The 18,769-nt window shown below is 47.5% G+C and overlaps 1 protein-coding gene across 1 annotated transcript; it reads right to left on the bottom strand.

The window, feature by feature from the left end:
• Positions 1 to 2,847: 2,847 nt before the first annotated feature.
• Positions 2,848 to 6,281, bottom strand: LOC123182006 (protein NRT1/ PTR FAMILY 3.1). The gene is made up of 3 exons (XM_044594439.1): positions 5,906 to 6,281; positions 4,409 to 5,231; positions 2,848 to 4,089 (listed from the first exon to the last, which is right to left on the bottom strand). The coding sequence occupies exons 1-3, from the start codon at positions 6,207 to 6,209 to the stop codon at positions 3,177 to 3,179; spliced, it is 2,040 nt and encodes a 679-aa protein (XP_044450374.1). The 5' UTR covers positions 6,210 to 6,281; the 3' UTR covers positions 2,848 to 3,176.
• Positions 6,282 to 18,769: the final 12,488 nt, after the last annotated feature.

Below are 18,769 nucleotides of genomic sequence, written 5' to 3'. Positions count from 1 at the left end.
CATGCATGTATTGAAAAAGGATATGCGGGTATGATATGTTAGGTCCATGTATGTACGAAAAATCATGTATGGGTATTGGCATGCAACGTACATTACTAAAACTAAAAAAATTTGTGTGTGGGTATATGTACGTAGAAAAAAAATTGTGTGTGGATATTCAGCATGCATCATATATATTTCTAAAAGTAAAAAATAATTAGGATTACATTTTATATTATCGGATGGCCTTATTTTGAATAAAAATATTAGTCGCCAAAAAGTGTGACCCCGCCCTAATTTTTTTAACACTACAAACCTTGAAAAGTAAAACATCAGAAGAATGCATAATATACGTCATAATATAGACATTTGCGACAATATTTCGTATTATTTGGTCATATCTGTTACGTTAAAAAATCAGATCATATATACATACCCTTTTTGTTTGGAAAGGAATATACATACCCTTTTTGTTTGGAAAGGAATCAATGCAAAGGAAAGTAGTAGGATATTGTTTTTGGAAAGCAATAATTGCCCATTAGAGCTGATAGTGCATGCAAACAAAGTTTTGGAAAGTCATATGTCGTGGATTGTATGTCATGCATAATGAATATCACTTACTATAACGGGCACCTAGGTGCCCAGGCACCTAGGTGTCCCATATATATAAATATATATATATATATATATTATATATATATATATATATATATATATATATATATATATATATATATATAAAACAAATGTTGTATATTTTGTGCCAAAATTTCATAATTATATGATAATTGTTTTGCATATCTCAAAAAGTGCAATTTCGGGGCAAATTTGTGTGCAAGTTTTTTTAATTTTCTTTCTTCTTAAAGGTATACCTACACCACTAATTAATTCTTCTTTTATAGAAATTCATTATTTTGATATAGTTTTAGTTCTTATTTTATTTTTATTCTACTTTAAGGATAATACCAATGCCACTAATTCATTCGTTCCTAGATTTGTTTTGCAAAAATTACACTTTTATATGCTTATTCTTGTATATTTTAAAATAACACAATTTTTATGTATATTTGTGCAAATTTGTCACTGTTTGTTTTAGATCGCCCCCCCCCCCCCCCCAAATTCTTTCTTCTTAAATGGTAACACCAATGCCACTAATTTATTCTTCCTTGAAAAATAAATTATTTTGAGTTTTCTAAATTTTTTTCATTTTCTTCCTTTCTTAAAGGGTAATACCAATGTTAGTATGTCACTAATTTATTACTTCTTAGCAAACATCTTTTTTTGTGAAATTCCACAATTATATGGTTATTCTTGCATATTATAAAAATGTAACTTTTGTGTAAATTATATGCCAATTTTATCACTATTTTCTTTTATTTTTTTTTCACTTTTCTTTCTTCTTAAAGGGTAATACCAATGCCACTAATTCATTCCTTCTTATAAAACTTTTTTTTATTTTTGTGTGTGTAAGTATATATGTGAGTACTAAATATTAAATAATATGTGTGTCAATTATAGTAGAATGTGAATATTGCACTATTATATGTTTATTCTTTGCATATTTCGGAAAGTGAAATTTTAGTGCAAAGTTGGTTGCAAGTTTGAAAGGTACTATTTAATTCTTTTTCGAAAAGTTCATTATTTTGATTTTGTTTCTTCCAAAAGGGTAAAACCGATGCCACGAATTCATTCTTCATAGAAAACTTCATTGAATTATTATTTTGTTTTAGTTTTTATTTCATTTTTTATTTTATTATTTTCCGTTTTCTTTTATTTTGTAAAGGTATACCGATGTCACTAATCCATTACTTTTTGGAAAACACTCTTTTTCGCGGAAATCTCACTAGTATATGCTTATTTTTATCGTAATAATACATTTTTGATATATACATATGCATATATGTATTGTATGCATGTATAAAACTAAATATACATGTGTGAGATTGCAAATATAAAAATAAATAATTCATTCCTTCTTACAAAATTTCTTTTTTGCATAAATTCCACTCCTATATGCTTATTTTTGCATATCATACAAATGTGCAACTTTTGTCGAAGTTGTGTGCAATTTTTTTCGTCATTTTACGCATTAACTAATTCATTCTTCAGTAGAAAACTCCTTTTTTTTTTTGTTTATCAACATGCCATTGTTTTGCATTGGGCCCAAGAAGTCTTTTGAGCTTCTGTTGGTTTTGTATGCAAAAAGACTTAAGTTGTGCTATAACACTGAAACTGAGTGTCCACAATTTTGGTTCCCTCGATTGTTAGGAATAGATTGACCCACTTCCTTTAATCAGGCGACTGACCCGTAGCCGGTCCCAAAGAAATTCTAGGTTGATGGGACGGGATGCACAATCGCAAAACAGAATTATAGACTGTAGTATTTACTATGTAATTTTGATGCACACAGGGAAGATGGAAACAATCCATAGGATTACTATCGGTGAATACTATAGGTAGTAATTGATCAGGTGTCGAGAAGCTAGGAACCTTTTCACGGTATCATGTTACTACTACTTGACGAGTACTCTCTCCGTTCATAAATATAAAATGTTCTAACTTTCTTGCGAATGAAATGTTTATGAACACATCCTAGTCTAATTTGTTCACTCATTTCATTCCGTGTGCAGTCTTTATTGAAATATCTGAAACATCTTATATTACACTTTATTTGTGGACGGAGGGAGTAAATCCATTGCATGCGATCACTGGATTTTGCTCTTGTTTATACTACTCCTTTCGTTCACTTTTGTAAGTCGTTTCAGACAGTTCAAAATAGGTTGTTTTACATATTGTCTGAAATGTCTTTAAGGTCTTATAAAAATGAACAGAGGGAGTAGCTCTTTAATGGTGCGTGCAAATTACATGTGACCTGAACAAGAGAACAAGGGACCGGGCCCTCGTCGTCTTACTCCAATTATTAAAGGGAACAAGATGATCCAGGAAGGCATATTAACAAGAGATACTCTATATATCATGGTTGCCTTTTGCTGCATTATCTTCTTTTTCTTTCTTTTGCGACAAGATCAGGAACATTATCTTCACAATTGGATCTTGTCACGGGATACTCACTATACTAGCTAGATCCAAGGCCATTTGGACGTTGCAACGGTTGTGCACGCATGTGTTCTGTAACTAGTTACTAGTGCTTACTAACCAGATTCCCCGTAATTACTATACCCTCCCTCTACACGATCTTATACCAGCCCGCCGGCGGCGCCGCCGTCGCCATTTTTGTGGACGGAGGACAGCTCGCACTCCTTCTCGTGGTCGCCGTCGTCTTCCGCCACCTCCAGTGGCTTCATGGTGTAGAAGTGGAAGCAGACGAGGTAGTAGCCAAGGTTGAGCACCATGAGGCAGGTGACGAGCCAGTAGTAGGCGTCCAGCCTGCCCCGGTTGATGTTGTCCTGGAGCCACTCGCCGCCGCCCCGCGTGGCGCTCTGCACCGCCGTCACCAGCACCGTGCCCATGTAGCTGCCGAGGGAGGCCGAGAGCCAGAAGAGCGCGGCGGCGGTGCTGCGCATGCTCTCCGGCGCCTGGTCGTACAGGAACTCCATGTGCCCCACCGACGAGAACCCCTCCGCCACGCCGTGGATGGCGTACTGCGGCACCAGCCAGAACACGCTCATCGGCACGACGGCGCCCGGGGTGTCCAGCAGCCCGTGTTCGGCCGCGGCGCCCCGGCGCTTGGCCTCGACGAGCGCCGCCGTGGCGACGCTGAGGATGGAGATGGCCAGCCCGACGGCCATGCGCTGGAAGTAGGTGATCCCGGACGGCAGGCCCGTGAAGCGGCGCGCCAGGGGCACGAAGGCGCGGTCGTAGAGGCCCAGGGTGACGAGCATGGCGGTGGTGGTGAAGATGGACATGGTGGCCGGCGGGATCTGGAAGTGCTGGGTGACGTGGCGGTCCATGGTGCGCGCCTGCTGGATGGTGAAGCTGTTGTTGTGCGAGCCGGCGGTGACGAGCAGGATGCCGGCCGACCAGATGGGCAGCATGCGGACGATGGACTTGAGCTCCTCCACGCGGTGCACCGTCGACAGCCGCCACAGGTCCAGCTTGCCGGAGCCGGCCATGTCCCCCGGCGTCACGATCGCCGCCCGGTCGAAGAACCTGCACCAATTCACACGGCAACATGCATGCATCCATCAGATGAGCTCCGAAGCCGTACGTGGACACGTGCGCGTCTCCATCGACGCTAGCTACTGGAGGTACGTGGCATAAAATTGGTAAGAAGGAGGCGCAGTTTAAACTAGTAAAGCAGTACGCGCTCTTGCTTTATTTGGTTTGTTTTCTCCCTTTGTGCACTGATAATGTAACTGCCACCAAAAGCAGCCGTCGTGGCGAGCACAATTCGTCCACGCCGGCGCCGAGCCACACATGCACGATAAGCCAGCGATAACGAGACGGCACGGAACGGCGGAGCACTTACGTGAGCTGGTTGGTGTGCAGGAGCCTGCCGTTGGTGGAGATGAGCGCGTCCAGCTCCTTGTCCTGGTACAGCATGCGGGGGTCCTCCGGCAGCGGGGCGCGCCGTTTCTTGTACGCCGCGGCGACGACCTGCGCCAGCCGCGTGAACGGGCTGCCCCCCGGCTTGAGCCGGACGTAGAGCGGGTAGCCGACCACGAACACGACGATGGAGACGAGCATGCCGATGGCCGGGATCCCGAACCCCCAACCCCACCCCACGTTCTCCTGGATGTACACCACCACCGTCAGCGCCAGCAGCACGGCGAACCCCATGGTGAAGAAGTAGAGGTTGAAGTACTGCCGCTTCTTCCCAGCCACCGCCTCCGTGCCCCCACCACCGCCACGGTGCTCCTCCTCCTCCTGCTCCTCCTGCTGGTCGAACTGGTCGGCGCCGAATGCCACGACGCACGGCCGGATGCCGCCGGAGCCGAGGGACGTGAAGAGCAGCGAGACGTAGAGCACGGCGAGCTGCAGCCCGTTGGCGCGGCGGCACGGGGCCGCGGGAGGGGAGCAGGGCCCCGGGCGGAGGGACGGGAGCAGCGCGGAGACGACGAGGCCGAGCATGCCGAGCTGGTAGAAGACGGAGCCGGCGACGATGGTCCAGAAGCGGCCGGCGAAGGAGTCGGCGGCGAGCGCGCCGAGGATGGGCGTGAGGCTGGAGGTGCCGCCGAAGTTGGTGAGCGTGTTGGACGCCTCCACCAGCGGCAGGTGCAGCTGCTGCGTCAGGTACGTGATGAGGTTGGCGCCGAAGCCGGCCGTGGCGAACCTGTCGCACACCTCGTTCACTGCCAGCACAATTTTGGACGTAGCAAAAGTGATGAGAAGATAATTGAAAAGTTGCTTCAATAATGATGGCATGTACTGAAGTACGAGCATAATTGGTTTGATGCCAACAATTGGCATTGGCAATATTTGGCAAGCCAACATTTGGCAAAATCAAAATTTGTCAAATGTTGGCAACTTTTTGTGAGGTTGAGAAGAAAAGTTGGTAGCCAACATTTGGCATTTGCCAAATATTGGCATGCCAACTTTTGGCATCAAACCAATCATGCTCTACGTATGTCCAATTGTTTGTCTACTCCAGTTTTTGCCAACTTGCCATCATTCAATTTTGTTTTAGGTGCGAAATTTTGTGCAAGAAGCTCAACTGCCAACAGAAAGAAAAACGAAGAAACCAACTGGAAGGAAACAAAAGTTACTGGCCAACCGCAAGGAAATTGGTCCAGACTTCCAAAGTTCCAAAGACAGAGAGGCGTACGTCTTCGTACAGTGAAAAGATCATATAAAATGCAAGTACTCTAGTTCGTAATCTTCGCTGGATGCGACCTTGGCGAGTTAAGTTGCCGCCCAAATCGGGAACTTTACAAGATGGGATGGACTCTACAATGCTGGCTTGTTTCCTCAGATGATATTCAGGCTACCGAGACAGCAGACGCAAATGCGAGCAAGCAGCTCTCACCTAGTATGAAGGGCATGGTCTTGAAGCCGCCCTGCTTCCTCTTCTTCCGGCCGCCATCTCCGTCCCTGCCCACCGGCGGCGTGGTCGCCATGGCAGCGGCACTGTGGCAGGTACTGATCAGCGCTCGAGCTGCTGCTTGCTGAGCTCTGGAGCTATGGCGGGCGGGCAGAGCAAGGCCAGATGCGAGTGTGCGGCAGTGGCCTTGGCCTTCACATGCCCCTACATGTGATGGGAGGATGGAGCTACGTATATATAGGCGCGCCGAGGGAGGGAGGGGCAGCAAAGCATCGCGGCGGCCGACCATCCAATCTGTCACTGTGCACTGTTGGCTCAGGCTAATTAATAACCCGGTGTACGATTTGGGATTTGTTGGATTTTTTGAGAAAAAAAATACTAAAGCAATGCTGGCTATGAAATGAAACGTGGTGGTGGTGTGGTCGTAGTGAGCATTATCCATGTCCATTCTGGGTTCTTTTCTTTCCTTTTAGTGCCAGCCGAATGATTGCAATCATCCAGGGATAAAAAAGGGATTGTGTTTCCGGAACTTTGCCAACGTCAAAGGTTATTTGATCTGCCTCGTTTTTCGCTTTTGGAGTAGAGATGACTGAAGGTTTTCACGGTTCTTCAGAGTTAAGTTCCTGACTTTGCCATGTAGAGCACAACTGGACTCAGAGTTTAATTAATAAGAAGTTTAAGAGTTTAGCTCAACACCACATAGCCGCGCCAAGCATGCACTTTCAAACAAATTATATATAGGCGCGACGGGTCGAACCTGCGGGAGGGAGGGAATGGCATCGACCACCCCACCTGTCACTGTGCACTGTTGGTTCAGACTAATTAACCCAGTGTACGATCTGGGATTTGTTGGATTCTTTTTTTTTAACATGGTAGTGGTCTGGTCGTAGTGAGCACTATCCACTAGAACGGGATCGCGCCTTGGCGCGAGATGCCGATCTCAACGTTTTGATCAAACAGATAATGCTAAGTCAGTAGTAATCCATGTTGAAACTATAAGGCAAAATCAATTTTAGATCGGGACCGCGCCTTGGCGCGCGTTGCGTGTCCAACACTCTGATTTTGGTCCATCTCAAGCAAGGAAATATATGATTCGGTATAAAGACACCATATCCAATAGAGTGGGAAGTTCATAAGATCATGATTCATGATATAGCAAAAGATATCTTGATTCAACTGAAATTGCTCTGTCCATCCGAACGGTCCAGCACGCCAAATGCAAAACTATGGTTAATCACTCAAGAAATCTTCACATATATCCATGCTTGTAAACCATGTATTTTTATAAAGTGGAGCTCAAAACCAGACCCAAACTATAACATTTCATCACAAAGCATAAAGTTCCAGTTCATACCACATAATCAAGCCATAGTGATCGCCCATGTCAATAAGTTCATTACAAAGGACAAAAGTATAATATACCAAAAGCAAGCCAGATTGATAGAGCAGTTGCCCCAGTCCAGCCGCGAGTTGTAGAACATTACAATATCTCGAATGGTGCTATGCTAAATAGGGAGTGCGCCTTGTGGGATGACATTGCACAGTATGATTGAGATGCGTCCAGTTTAACACAAAGAAATAGACAAAAATTAACACAGTTTGATGGATAGGGATTACAACAGGTTGTTTATATAGAAAGCAACACATACCACAAGTCAAAAGACCACTGATAATAATTAGAGCAAGTCATTTACATAGAGAGGGTCCAAAGATTAAGTAGCACATTACAGGGCAACTGGACAGAACAAAATACCAGAAACAAGGCGTTTATACAAAATGATAGTGACAACCAGATAACATCCTTGATAAGTACACAAAATGTAAACCAATGGTGTATCTTATCATGGGAGTGATACCGCTGGAAGCATATGATTGTCAATTCCAATCGTCAATCAGCGGTGTTTTGCACATGGAAATAAAAAATAAACACAGAAAATGCCATTAGATCAAAACAGAAATTTAAAACATAATGCCAAAACATACTAACCACCTACGGAGGCGAAGGAACGATCCGTAGACTACAACGGCTTTCATTTTGGGTAAAAGATATCACTAGCCACCCGCCTTACTCTACACACATCACTCTTAAAACACCGTCCGTAAAAGTTAAGAGTTTTTTTTTTATAACGGCTTTCTCCGGTTCTACATGTATGTGTGCATGAATCTTAATGTCTACATGCTTTCTTTCTGAAATATTTTTGCGAGTTGCTCATGAGTTTAGAGGCGTCTAGCCCTGGATTTGCCAAGACGACTGATTGCTACCTGGCAGAAAAGGCTACTAGGGGCAAAATCAAGAAGGTGAAGAAGTCTCTCATGGTTTAGAACCATGCGCAAAAAGAATGGTGTCACGGGGAAGGCATTTGCGGCTTCTTAATGGATGTTTCTTAGTCACTAGGATCATCTTCATGGTTTGTCTTGTCTTCCTGGTTTGGTGGCGACCGAGGTGTTCTCAATATGTATGGGGATCCATGACTGTTGTGTGTTGGGATTGGTTGTCAAGTCGACCGTGTGGTCACGCGGTTTCGTATTTTGTGAGTAGTTCGTATGTGGTTTGTTTGTATCGATTGGGTCTGATTTTTCGTTAATTATTGAGCAATTATCTACTACTCTATCCCATAATGTAAGGCTTTTTTTGACGCTACACTAGTGTCAAAAAAGTCTTACATTATGAGATGGAGGGAGTACTCGTCAATTAACTAAAAATCGACTTAGAACTGTGACATCTCTCTATGGCTGTACTGGCATTAAACAATTTTCCATCTTTAAACTATATTCCTGAAAGTCTTTCCAATCACGTCGGCTGAAGATTCCAGCCATCCCTATCGCCCGACACATGGGCCGGAAATCCACTGTTGCCGCTGCGCGGGCCATTCCATCTCTCCCCTAAGGGCATGTCCAACGCGGACGCTTAGGACGAGCGTCAGGATCTGATTCCCGGCCAATTAGCGGTTAGTTTAGGAAATCCTGGTGTTTAGCTAGGCATCGAAGCAACATGATGCATCGAGCGCTTAGCCTCTTTTCTACCCGCTCGAAGCGCCCGAGTTCATTAGTTATTGAACACAATTAGCGCCTGCCGTTGGAAGGCAAGGCGCTTAAGTATTTTTCTAATTTTATGATCTTTATTTTCTTTTCCGTAAGCGCCTATACTAGCGGCTGGCATTGTAGATGCCCTAACTGAACTAACACTGGCCGAAAGCGCCTCCACTACAACCTAACCTCCAAAGGTTTTCCGGGAGCGGGAGTCCGGAAGAGGTAACCAAACCGTCAGCTAAAACGGAACATGCACATCAACGGCGTCGTGGGTCGATCCAAGCTACTACGCCTACGCGTCAATGCCGACGGAGAAGGACGGCTGCCCGCTAGCTAGCTAGTTTGCCGGAGGCCTTGTCACGGGCAAGGCAAGGGTGGTGCCGTTTGTCAGCCTGTGTTCACCGGACAGCTTACGGACGGTACTGGCACCGGGCAACGGACAACCAGGCCTATGTATGTAGTCCCTGTACGGCTACTGTGATGGGCTGGTCCTCGGTGCAGGTTTAGTACGACGACCTCACTCCATTACTGCGGCTGGCTGGATGAGCTTGGGACGGGGATGCGAGATCCTGATCTGATTCTGACATGTTGGAATTTCAAGTAACTCGGTTCACAAGTGTGGTGCCATGAAGAACATCCGTGTTCCGAACAGGGCCTGCTCCATGGAGAGAATTCAGATCGGCGTGAATTGATCCTGACCAGTGCTGGTGCCTGAATATGCGAGCGTAATCAGTGAAGCAGTGCTGACTATTTTTGTACTGAAACAGTTCTAGTGCCATGCCTAGCTATTACAGTAGTTTGACTAGATTGAGACGTCGGATCTTCCTCCGAAGTAACAAAAAGTGCAGTTCTTTTCGGCGGAAGAAAGAACTACTGAATATTGGTTATCTCTCTTTCATCTCAAGAACCTTGACGTTGATCATGATTGTCAGCCAGCAATTCTTCTACTCAGTATTTTGCAAGCTGCAGATAGTTTATTGCCACCTGTGTGAAAACTGAAAACTTACTGCCAGTGAACAAGACGAGAAAAGGACCCACCCAATGCTAAGTTCCATTCAACGGACAGGAAGTGCTCCGATTTCTACTAGTAGCATTTACAGACGCTAGTGCTGCCAAGCGCCAGGGGTTGGCTGATTCAGCTCACGGGCAAATCAGATCAGATGAACCGCCGTAGACGGGACGGGGCCTCATAAACTCTGATCTTTCTTTTTCTTTTTTTGTATGCACTGGCGGCCTGCCGATTGGCAGCGGAACTCCGCATAGCCCCTGCAATCATGCCTAGAATTTTCATTCTATTCCGTTGGATCCTACAAGAATCGTGCATAGGTTGTGTGCGTCGTACCGTGTTCGATTTTGCGTTAACATCTTAGCATGAAATCACGAGACTCGATGAATCTAAAGGAGGAAGAACTCATGTCTGCTTGTTTACGTTGTCACTTGTGGCTTCTCGCATGTGCCTTGCGACTGCGTGCGACAGGATTGCATTTTGTTGCCTGTCTTTTGGCTCGGGTGCTGCAGGATTGCTACGTTCCCATCGGGTGCCAGCCATCGCGCGCGTCCGTGGCCAAGTTGAATTCGGCTCTCTATTTTTGCTGTCGATCTAGTGGCAACTCAGCATGATCATGCTGCCAAGCGCAACCGGGCAGGCACGTGCCTTGCGCTTAGGGTGGGCAGTGGTTCGACTGCTTCAAGCTCTGGCTTGTTGCCCATGCCGCAATGCTTGATAGCTCGCCCGTGCTTGCTTAGGGTGGGCAGGCCGGTCGCTCGAGCCTTCAGTCGTGGTGATGGTCCTCACTCAGTCAGTGAGCCTTAACTTTGTGCGACTTCCGGTCGACCTGGTTGGCATTCATTTGAAAATTTCGGTCGTGCGAAATGATGCGGTTGTGGCGGCTATCGCCTCCGGTACAAAACTAGCGATGCGGCAAATCTTATCCTCTCCCCTCTCTTAACGTCTGATGATTAGAAGAACCATCGTCGTATCTTTTGTAGTACTACGGGTAATCTATTAGCCCACAATGAAGACACGAATTGAAGTTTGCACACGACACACGGTAGATAATCGATAATCATTGACCGGCACGGCAGGTGATCAATGTAGTATAGCAGGAATGCACTAGAATACACCATCATGGGAGGTGCGCTCCGGGATGTCCGTGCGCGGTGCACCGTGCATGTCCAAATTACCGATCAAAGGCGGTAGACAGTAGTGCGGGTCACAGCGGGCGCGACCGCGACCGCGGCGAGCTAAGGCTTGGCTGGCGCGCTGGTCCAAGATCATCTCGATCTGCCGGTCCCATTCACGAGCTCTCGATGATTGGCGCACCGAACTCGCTTTACAAGTGTTCAGCGCAGCGCGGTGCGCCGCGGTGGTGGCGATCCGCCGTCCCATCGCCGTATCCGGGCCTTCCGGCTTGTTGGGCACTGGCGCGGCGCGGACGTGGCAGATTCGGCGGCGGCGTTTTCCGCCGGCTCGCTCCGGCCGCGCACGTAAAGAGACGAGAGGGGCCGATGGACAGAGCGCTGGTGCGCCGTTCGTGGCGAGCGGCGCGGGGACTGGGCGGTGCACGCCGGACGGGCGCGCGAGGGAACGTCGCTGTATCTGTATGTACGCCCGGGCTCGCGGCGCGGGCGGGACAAAATTGGTGGCGTCTGGCGTGACCTCACCGGTCAGCGCCACGAGCTGCTGTTGGCGTGTGGGGGCATGCGGCCGGCAATCCCGTATTACGTGTTTGGGTCGGGATGGCCCGAACGGCTTCTCGAATGGGTTTGGGTTTGGAGAGCGACGAGCCGACGACAGGCGTGGTCGACTTCGGTAGACGCCTGGCACGGTGCTGGTCACAGGTGTATACACGGTGGGCGTCGCTGTGCCACTGTCGAATACTGTGGTGATTTCGGCGTCTGATTGATCATGTGTGTGTTTTCATCCCTGGCACATTAATTGTACTACTTTCTTTTTTGCTGGGACTTTAATTGTACGACCACACCTGTCTACCCAGGAGCGACACGGGACCAAATCGGTTTCTTCTGCCACGGGAAGTTTTAGGTTAACTCAGTCAAACGGAATCCAGGCTTAGACGCCGATGCTTGGATCATTTTGCTAGGTACTCCCTCTCTTCCATCGCCGCTAAATCAGCGACACTCAGGCCATTTTCAAAGCACACCCTCAAACCTCTCGCAAACGTGCGTATATAGTATACCATTCAACAATGTTCTGTGTCAGTCCACAGACCAGTTTGAATGTCTGTTTTACCGTAAATCAGAAGCAAACTAGAAGGTTTTGCGGAATTTCGAATATCAGCCATGTAGGACTCCGACACCCACGGCCCACCAAAATCCCTTCCATAACCCATGTCTCCATCTTTTCCTCTTTCTCTGCACCCGCTTTCTCTCTTATCGACGCCGCTGCTTTACCACCCCGGTCGTCCGCCAACGCCAAGCCCATACCAGACGTCAGCGTCCTCCGCTGTCGTCGTTCCGGGAACGGGGGTCCCCAGACTTGCCTGCCAGCGGGCCCGTACGGCCCATCTTCACCAGCAAGCACTCAAGACCCTCACGAGGCAGACGACGCAAGACCTCCTCAGGAGCGGCCTCACCAGGCTGGCTCGTGAGGAGCGGAGAGATCAAGGCAGGGCGAACCTCGCGAGGTTCCAATGACGCAAGCAATGACGGCCGCAACCAAGCGGGCGCGAAGCGGGCGCCCGCGCGCGCAGTGTCCTTGTTCCCTCTTTGATGCTAAAGGGGCAAGCGCATGCGCAGAGTCCCGAGGCATCAGGCAAAGGTTTTCATATCGGTGCAACGAGACCAAGACCAGCAGGACGGCAGGACGGAGGTCACTGTGGAGCCCAAGACAGCGTCACCACTAGAGCCTTTGGCAGGCGAAGACCGCTTTTGTCAGGATAAGCTGTACTAGTTGTTCCCCTTCAAACTTGGCCGTTGTGGGATCCCTTCCCGCTCAATATTTGGGAAGAGGACCCAGGCCCCCTATAAATAGGACTAGCCACCACAGAAGAGCGGGACGGACCCTTGTCCAGCTCACCAGCACAAGAACACCTCGCCTCAGGAGGCTGTTCTTCCCCTTGTACTGTTCATCCCCAGCCCAAGAGTCAATCCATCACACCACACTGGAGTAGGGTATTACACCACATCGGTGGCTCAAACCAGTATAAATTTTGTGTCTCTGTGTTCTTTAGGTCCGGCGAGTTAGTCTGCTAGATCGTGGAGTGCGAGAGCTTGGGAGAGGAGAGATCTTCGCGCGCACCCCAGTGTTCGAACCTTGAGGGTTTTGCCGGAACCCGTGACCTGACATTTGGCGCGCCAGGTAGGGGTGCGCCGGAGCTTCGCTCCCTCGACAGCTTCGCATCCCCGACCGGCTCTCATGGACGGCGCCGCTTCTCCGACTGGATCGACGGGCGCCCCAAGTAGCCCCATGGGTCTCCGGGCCCTCACCCCTGCCTTGAGGCAGTACAGTGGCCGACCAAGTTCAGGCCGGAGATGCCACCCCGCTACGACGGTGCGGCAGATCCGGTGGCCTTCCTGCTGGCGTACGAGGAGGCCGTTCTGGAGGCCGGTGGCGACGACAAGGTCATGGCCAACTGTCTCCCCATGGCTCTCACCGGCATGCCGCGCGCTTGGCTTCTCCATCTGCCGGGATCTTCTGTGGCCTCCTGGGAGGAACTACGCGACCTCTTCATCACGCGCTTCGGGGGACCAGCACCCCTAGTTGTCGCGGCCCTCCTCGGCGGCTCGCAAGCGCCGCCCTCGGATCGTCACGCCAAGCCGTTCTTTCGCCAAATCGGCGTCGTCTTCGCGCGGCAGGGGGCTCCCCCGGGTTGGGCAACGCCCAAGGCCGACCTGATCTTCGACTCGCGGGATCACCCTGCCACCACCATCGGTCCGGGCGTGCTCCCGATGCTTTGCACCCCCACCATCTGCAGCGTAGCCGTCACCAAGACCCTCATCGATGGCGGCGCCGGCCTCAACGTGCTCTCTGTGGAGGCTTTTAGCCTCCTCCACGTACCGCTCGAGCGACTCCGCCCCAGCAAGCCCTTCTCCGGGGTCGGCGGCGGCTCCGCCCACCCCCCGGGGCAGATCCGTCTTCCAGTAACCTTTGGCACGCACGACAACTACCGCACCGAGCTAATCGACTTCGACATCGCCCGCATCGACCTCCCATACAATGCCATCCTCGGGTACCCGGCGCTGGCCCAGTTCATGGCAGCTACTCATCCTGCCTACAACCTCATGAAGATGCCGGGGAGCAAGGGTGTCCTCACTATGGCCGGGGACACCAAGGAAGCCTTGGCGGCCCTCAAACTCGCTTTCAAGACCACTGCGTCAGCTTGCCCGGCCGGCAAGGTCGAACCCAGAGTCAAGGGGGCTGCGCCAACCAAGAAGAAACAGCTATTCACTCAAGGCCAAGCCAAGACGAAGCAAATACCGGTCGACGAGGACGGGGCCTCCGGCGCCACCTTTAGCATAGGCGCCGACCTTGCCCCAGATCAAGAAAAGGCACTGGTCGACTTCCTGAGGGCAAACAAGGAAGTGTTCGCTTGGGAGCCCAAGCAGCTAGTTGGGGTCCCGAGAGGAGTAATTGAGCACCATCTAAAGGTGTGCCCCAACGTGCGCCCTGTAAAGCAGAGAGCACGGCGGCAGTCCACGGAGAAGCAGGCCTTCATCGTCCAGGAAACCCGCAAGCTGGAGGCAGCAGGTGTCATTCGCGAGGTTCGGTACCCAGAATGGCTGGCGAACCCTGTCGTCGTGCCAAAGAAAGGAGGCAAGGAGTGTATGTGCGTCGACTTCACCAACCTCAACAAGGCATGTCCTCAAGACCCGTTCCCGCTGCCGCGCATTGACCAGATTGTTGACTCCATTGCGGAGTGCGACCTGCTTTGCTTCCTGGATGCGTTCTCAGGGTATCACCAGATCAAGATGGCAGTGGACGACGTGGAGAAGACGGCCTTCCTGACCCCGTGTGGGGTGTCCTGCTACACTTGTATGCCGTTTGGACTGCGCAACGCAGGAGCAACCTTCCAGCGGCTGATGCACATCGCCTTGGGGAGGCAACTCGGGAGAAACACTGAGGCTTATGTCGACGACATCATGGTGAAGTCTCGGGAGGCGAGAACTTTGATTCAGGACCCGGAGGAGACCTTCGCAAGCCTACGTCAGGTGGACTTACGGCTCAACCCAGAGAAGTGTGTGTTTGGTGTCCCCTCGGGCAAGCTGCTGGGTTTTGATACGTCTCCAGCGTATCTATAATTTTTGATTGTTCCATGCTATATTATATTCTGTTTTGGATGTTTAATGGGCTTTATTGTACACTTTTATATTATTTTTGGGACTAACCTATTAACCGGAGGCCTAGCCCAAATTGCTATTTTTTTGCCTATTTCAGTGTTTCGCAGAAAAAGAATATCAAACGAAGTCCAAACGGAATGAAACCTTCGGGAACGTGATTTTCGGAACAAACGTGATCCAGAGGACTTGGAGTCCACGTAAAGAAAGCAACGAGGAGAGCACGAGGCAGGGAGGCGCGCCTACCCCCCCCCACCCCGAGGCGCGCCCTCCACCCTCATGGGGCCCACGTTGCTCCACCGACGTACTTCTTCCTCCTATATATACCTACGTACTCCCAAACCAACAGAGGCATCCACGAAAACCTAATTCCACCGCCGCAACCTTCTGTACCCATGAGATCCCATCTTGGGGCCTTTTCCGGCGCTCCGCCGGAGGGGGCATTGATCACGGAGGGCTTCTACATCAACACCATAGCCCCTCCGATGATGTGTGAGTAGTTTACCTCAGACCTTCGGGTCCATAGTTATTAGCTAGATGGCTTCTTCTCTCTTTTTGGATCTCAATACCATGTTCTCCTCGATCTTCTAGGAGATCTATTCGATGTAATCTTCTTTTGCGGTGTGTTTGTCGAGACTGGTGAAGTGTGGGTTTATGATCAAGTTTATCTACGAACAATATTTGAATCTTCTCTGAATTCTTTTATGTATGATTGGTTATCTTTGCAAGTCTCTTCGAATTATCAGTTTGGTTTGGCCTACTAGATTGATCTTTCTTGCAATGGGAGAAGTGCTTAGCTTTGGGTTCAATCTTGTGGAGTCCTTTCCCAGTGACAGCAGGGGCAGCAAGGCACGTATTGTATTGTTGCCATCGAGGATAAAAAGATGGGGTTTATATCATATTGCATGAGTTTATCCCTCTACATCATGTCATCTTACTTAAAGCATTACTCTGTTCTTATGAACTTAATACTCTAGATGCATGCTGGATAGCAGTCGATGTGTGGAGTAATAGTAGTAGATGTAGAATCGTTTCGGTCTACTTGTCGCGGACGTGATGCCTATATACATGATCATACCTAGATATTCTCATAACTATGCTCAATTCTATCAATTTCTCGACAGTAATTTGTTCACCCACCGTAATACTTATGCTCTTGAGAGAAGCCACTAGTGAAACCTATGGCCCCCGGGTCTATTTTCCATCATATTAATCTTCCAACACTTAGTTATTTCTATTACCGTTTTATTTTACTTTGCATCTTTATTTACTCTTTATTATAAAAATACCAAAAATATTACTTTATTATATCTATCAGATCTCACTCTCGTAAGTGACCGTGAAGGGATTGACAACCCCTTTATTGCGTTGGTTGCGAGGTTCTTGTTTGTTTGTGTAGGTGCGTGGGACTCGAGCGTGGTCTCCTACTGGATTGATACCTTGGTTCTCAAAAACGGAGGGAAATACTTACGCTACTTTACTGCATCACCCTTTCCTCTTCAAGGGAAAACCAACGCAGTGCTCAAGAGGTAGCAAGAAGGATTTCCAGCGCCGTTGCCGGGGAGTCTACGCACAAGTCAAGACATACCAAGTACCCATCACAAACTCATCTCCCTCGCATTACATTATTTGCCATTTGCCTCTCGTTTTCCTCTCCCCCACTTCACCCTTGCCGTTTTATTCGCCTTCTCTTTTCCGTTCATCGCTTTCTTGCTCGTCTTGTCGTTATGGCTAGTCCTCTATCTTCTCCGTTGTCTCCCGAGAATGAAGTTCTTAATTTTAAGCAAAGGGAGGGAGAAAATCTAAAAGACACTTGGTATAGAATTTGCAATGCTCAAAATAAATCTACCAGGAAGGAATCTACTTCCATTATTCTCCGCAATTTTTATGTAGGCGCTACTCCTTGGTACAGATATATTCTTGATACCATTACCGGAGGGAATTTCTTGGGTAGCCATACTTTTGATTCTTATAATGCTATGATAGATTTGTTTGGCTCAGCACCCCTTTTGGTTAATGGAACTATGTTAACTTTGGAACATGTGATGCAAAGGCTTGAAATTATTGAAAATAAAGTTGCTACTGTAGAGTTGATTGAGAATTTGGATAAAAAGATCCAAAACCAAATTACCCAATATGGGTCTAAGGTGGGAGTTGTTCTGAAAAGTTTTAAGGAAAAAGAACCTATAGTTAATGAAAGAATAGATCAAGATTCTACCAGAATCAATAAACTTGAGGGAATTATCACCAACTTGGGGACCGCTTTTTCTTCCGTTAAAAACACTCCAAATCCTCCTACCAAAATTGCCAAGTTTGTTTATGTTCCTAAAAATAAGGGTGAATCCTCTAGTAAGGAAACTGCGGATCTAAAATCAATAAGTGTTCATCCCAATCTTTTTGCTATCATTAAGGAACCATTTGTTGCAAATGATTTTCTTGATTTTGTGCCTACAAGTTTGATAATTAATAAAAATAAAGAAACTCCTAGGGGTCATAGGTTTCTTATTGAAGAATTTCCTACCAAAGATGGCAATACCTAGATCTATCCTTGCTTTTATGCCTAGCTAGGGGCGTTAAATGATAGCGCTTGTTGGGAGGCAACCCAATTTTATTTTAGTTTTTTTTGCTTTTTGCTTATGTTTAGGAATAAATATTTGATCTAGCCTCTGGTTAGATTTTTTTATGTTTTAATTAGTGTTTGTGCCAAGTTAAACCTATAGGATCTTCTTGGATGATAGTTATTTGATCTTGCTGAAAATTCCAGAAACTTTCTGTTCACGAAAACAATTGTTAAAAATCACCAGAACGTGATAAAATACTGATTCCAATTGCAGAAGATCAATAAACAAATTTTCTAGGCCGTCCTATTTTGGTAGATGTTTTTGAGTTCCAGAAGTTTGTGTTAGTTACAGATTACTACAAACTGTTCTGTTTTTGACAGATTCTGTTTTTCGTGTGTTGCTTGCTTATTTTGATGAATCAATGGATAGTAAAATAGTTCATGAACCATAGAGAAGTTGGAATACAGTAGGTTTAACACTAATATAAATAAAGAATAAGTTCAATACAGTACCTTGAAGTGGTGTTTTGTTTTCTTTCGCTAACGGAGCTCACGAGATTTTCTGCTAAGTTTTGTGTTGTGAAGTTTTCAAGTTTTGGGTAAAAGATTTGATGGATTATGGAACAAGGAGTGGCAAGAGCCTAAGCTTGGGGATTCCCATGGCACCCCAAGATAATCTAAGGACACCAAAAAGCCAAAGCTTGGGGATGCCCCAGAAGGCATCCCCTCTTTCGTCTACTTCCATCGGTAACTTTACTTGGAGCTATATTTTTATTCACCACATGATATGTGTTTTGCTTGGAGCGTCTTGTATGATTTGAGTCTTTGCTTTTTAGTTTACCACAATCATCCTTGCTGTACACACCTTTTGAGAGAGACACACACAAATCGGAATTTATTAGAATACTCTATGTGCTTCACTTATATCTTTTGAGATATATAGTTTTTGCTTTAGTGCTTCACTT

Source organism: Triticum aestivum, chromosome 1D, assembly GCF_018294505.1.
Source record: "Triticum aestivum cultivar Chinese Spring chromosome 1D, IWGSC CS RefSeq v2.1, whole genome shotgun sequence".
Taxonomy (NCBI): domain Eukaryota; kingdom Viridiplantae; phylum Streptophyta; class Magnoliopsida; order Poales; family Poaceae; genus Triticum; species Triticum aestivum.
This window is presented reverse-complemented; position numbering and strand designations above follow the sequence as displayed.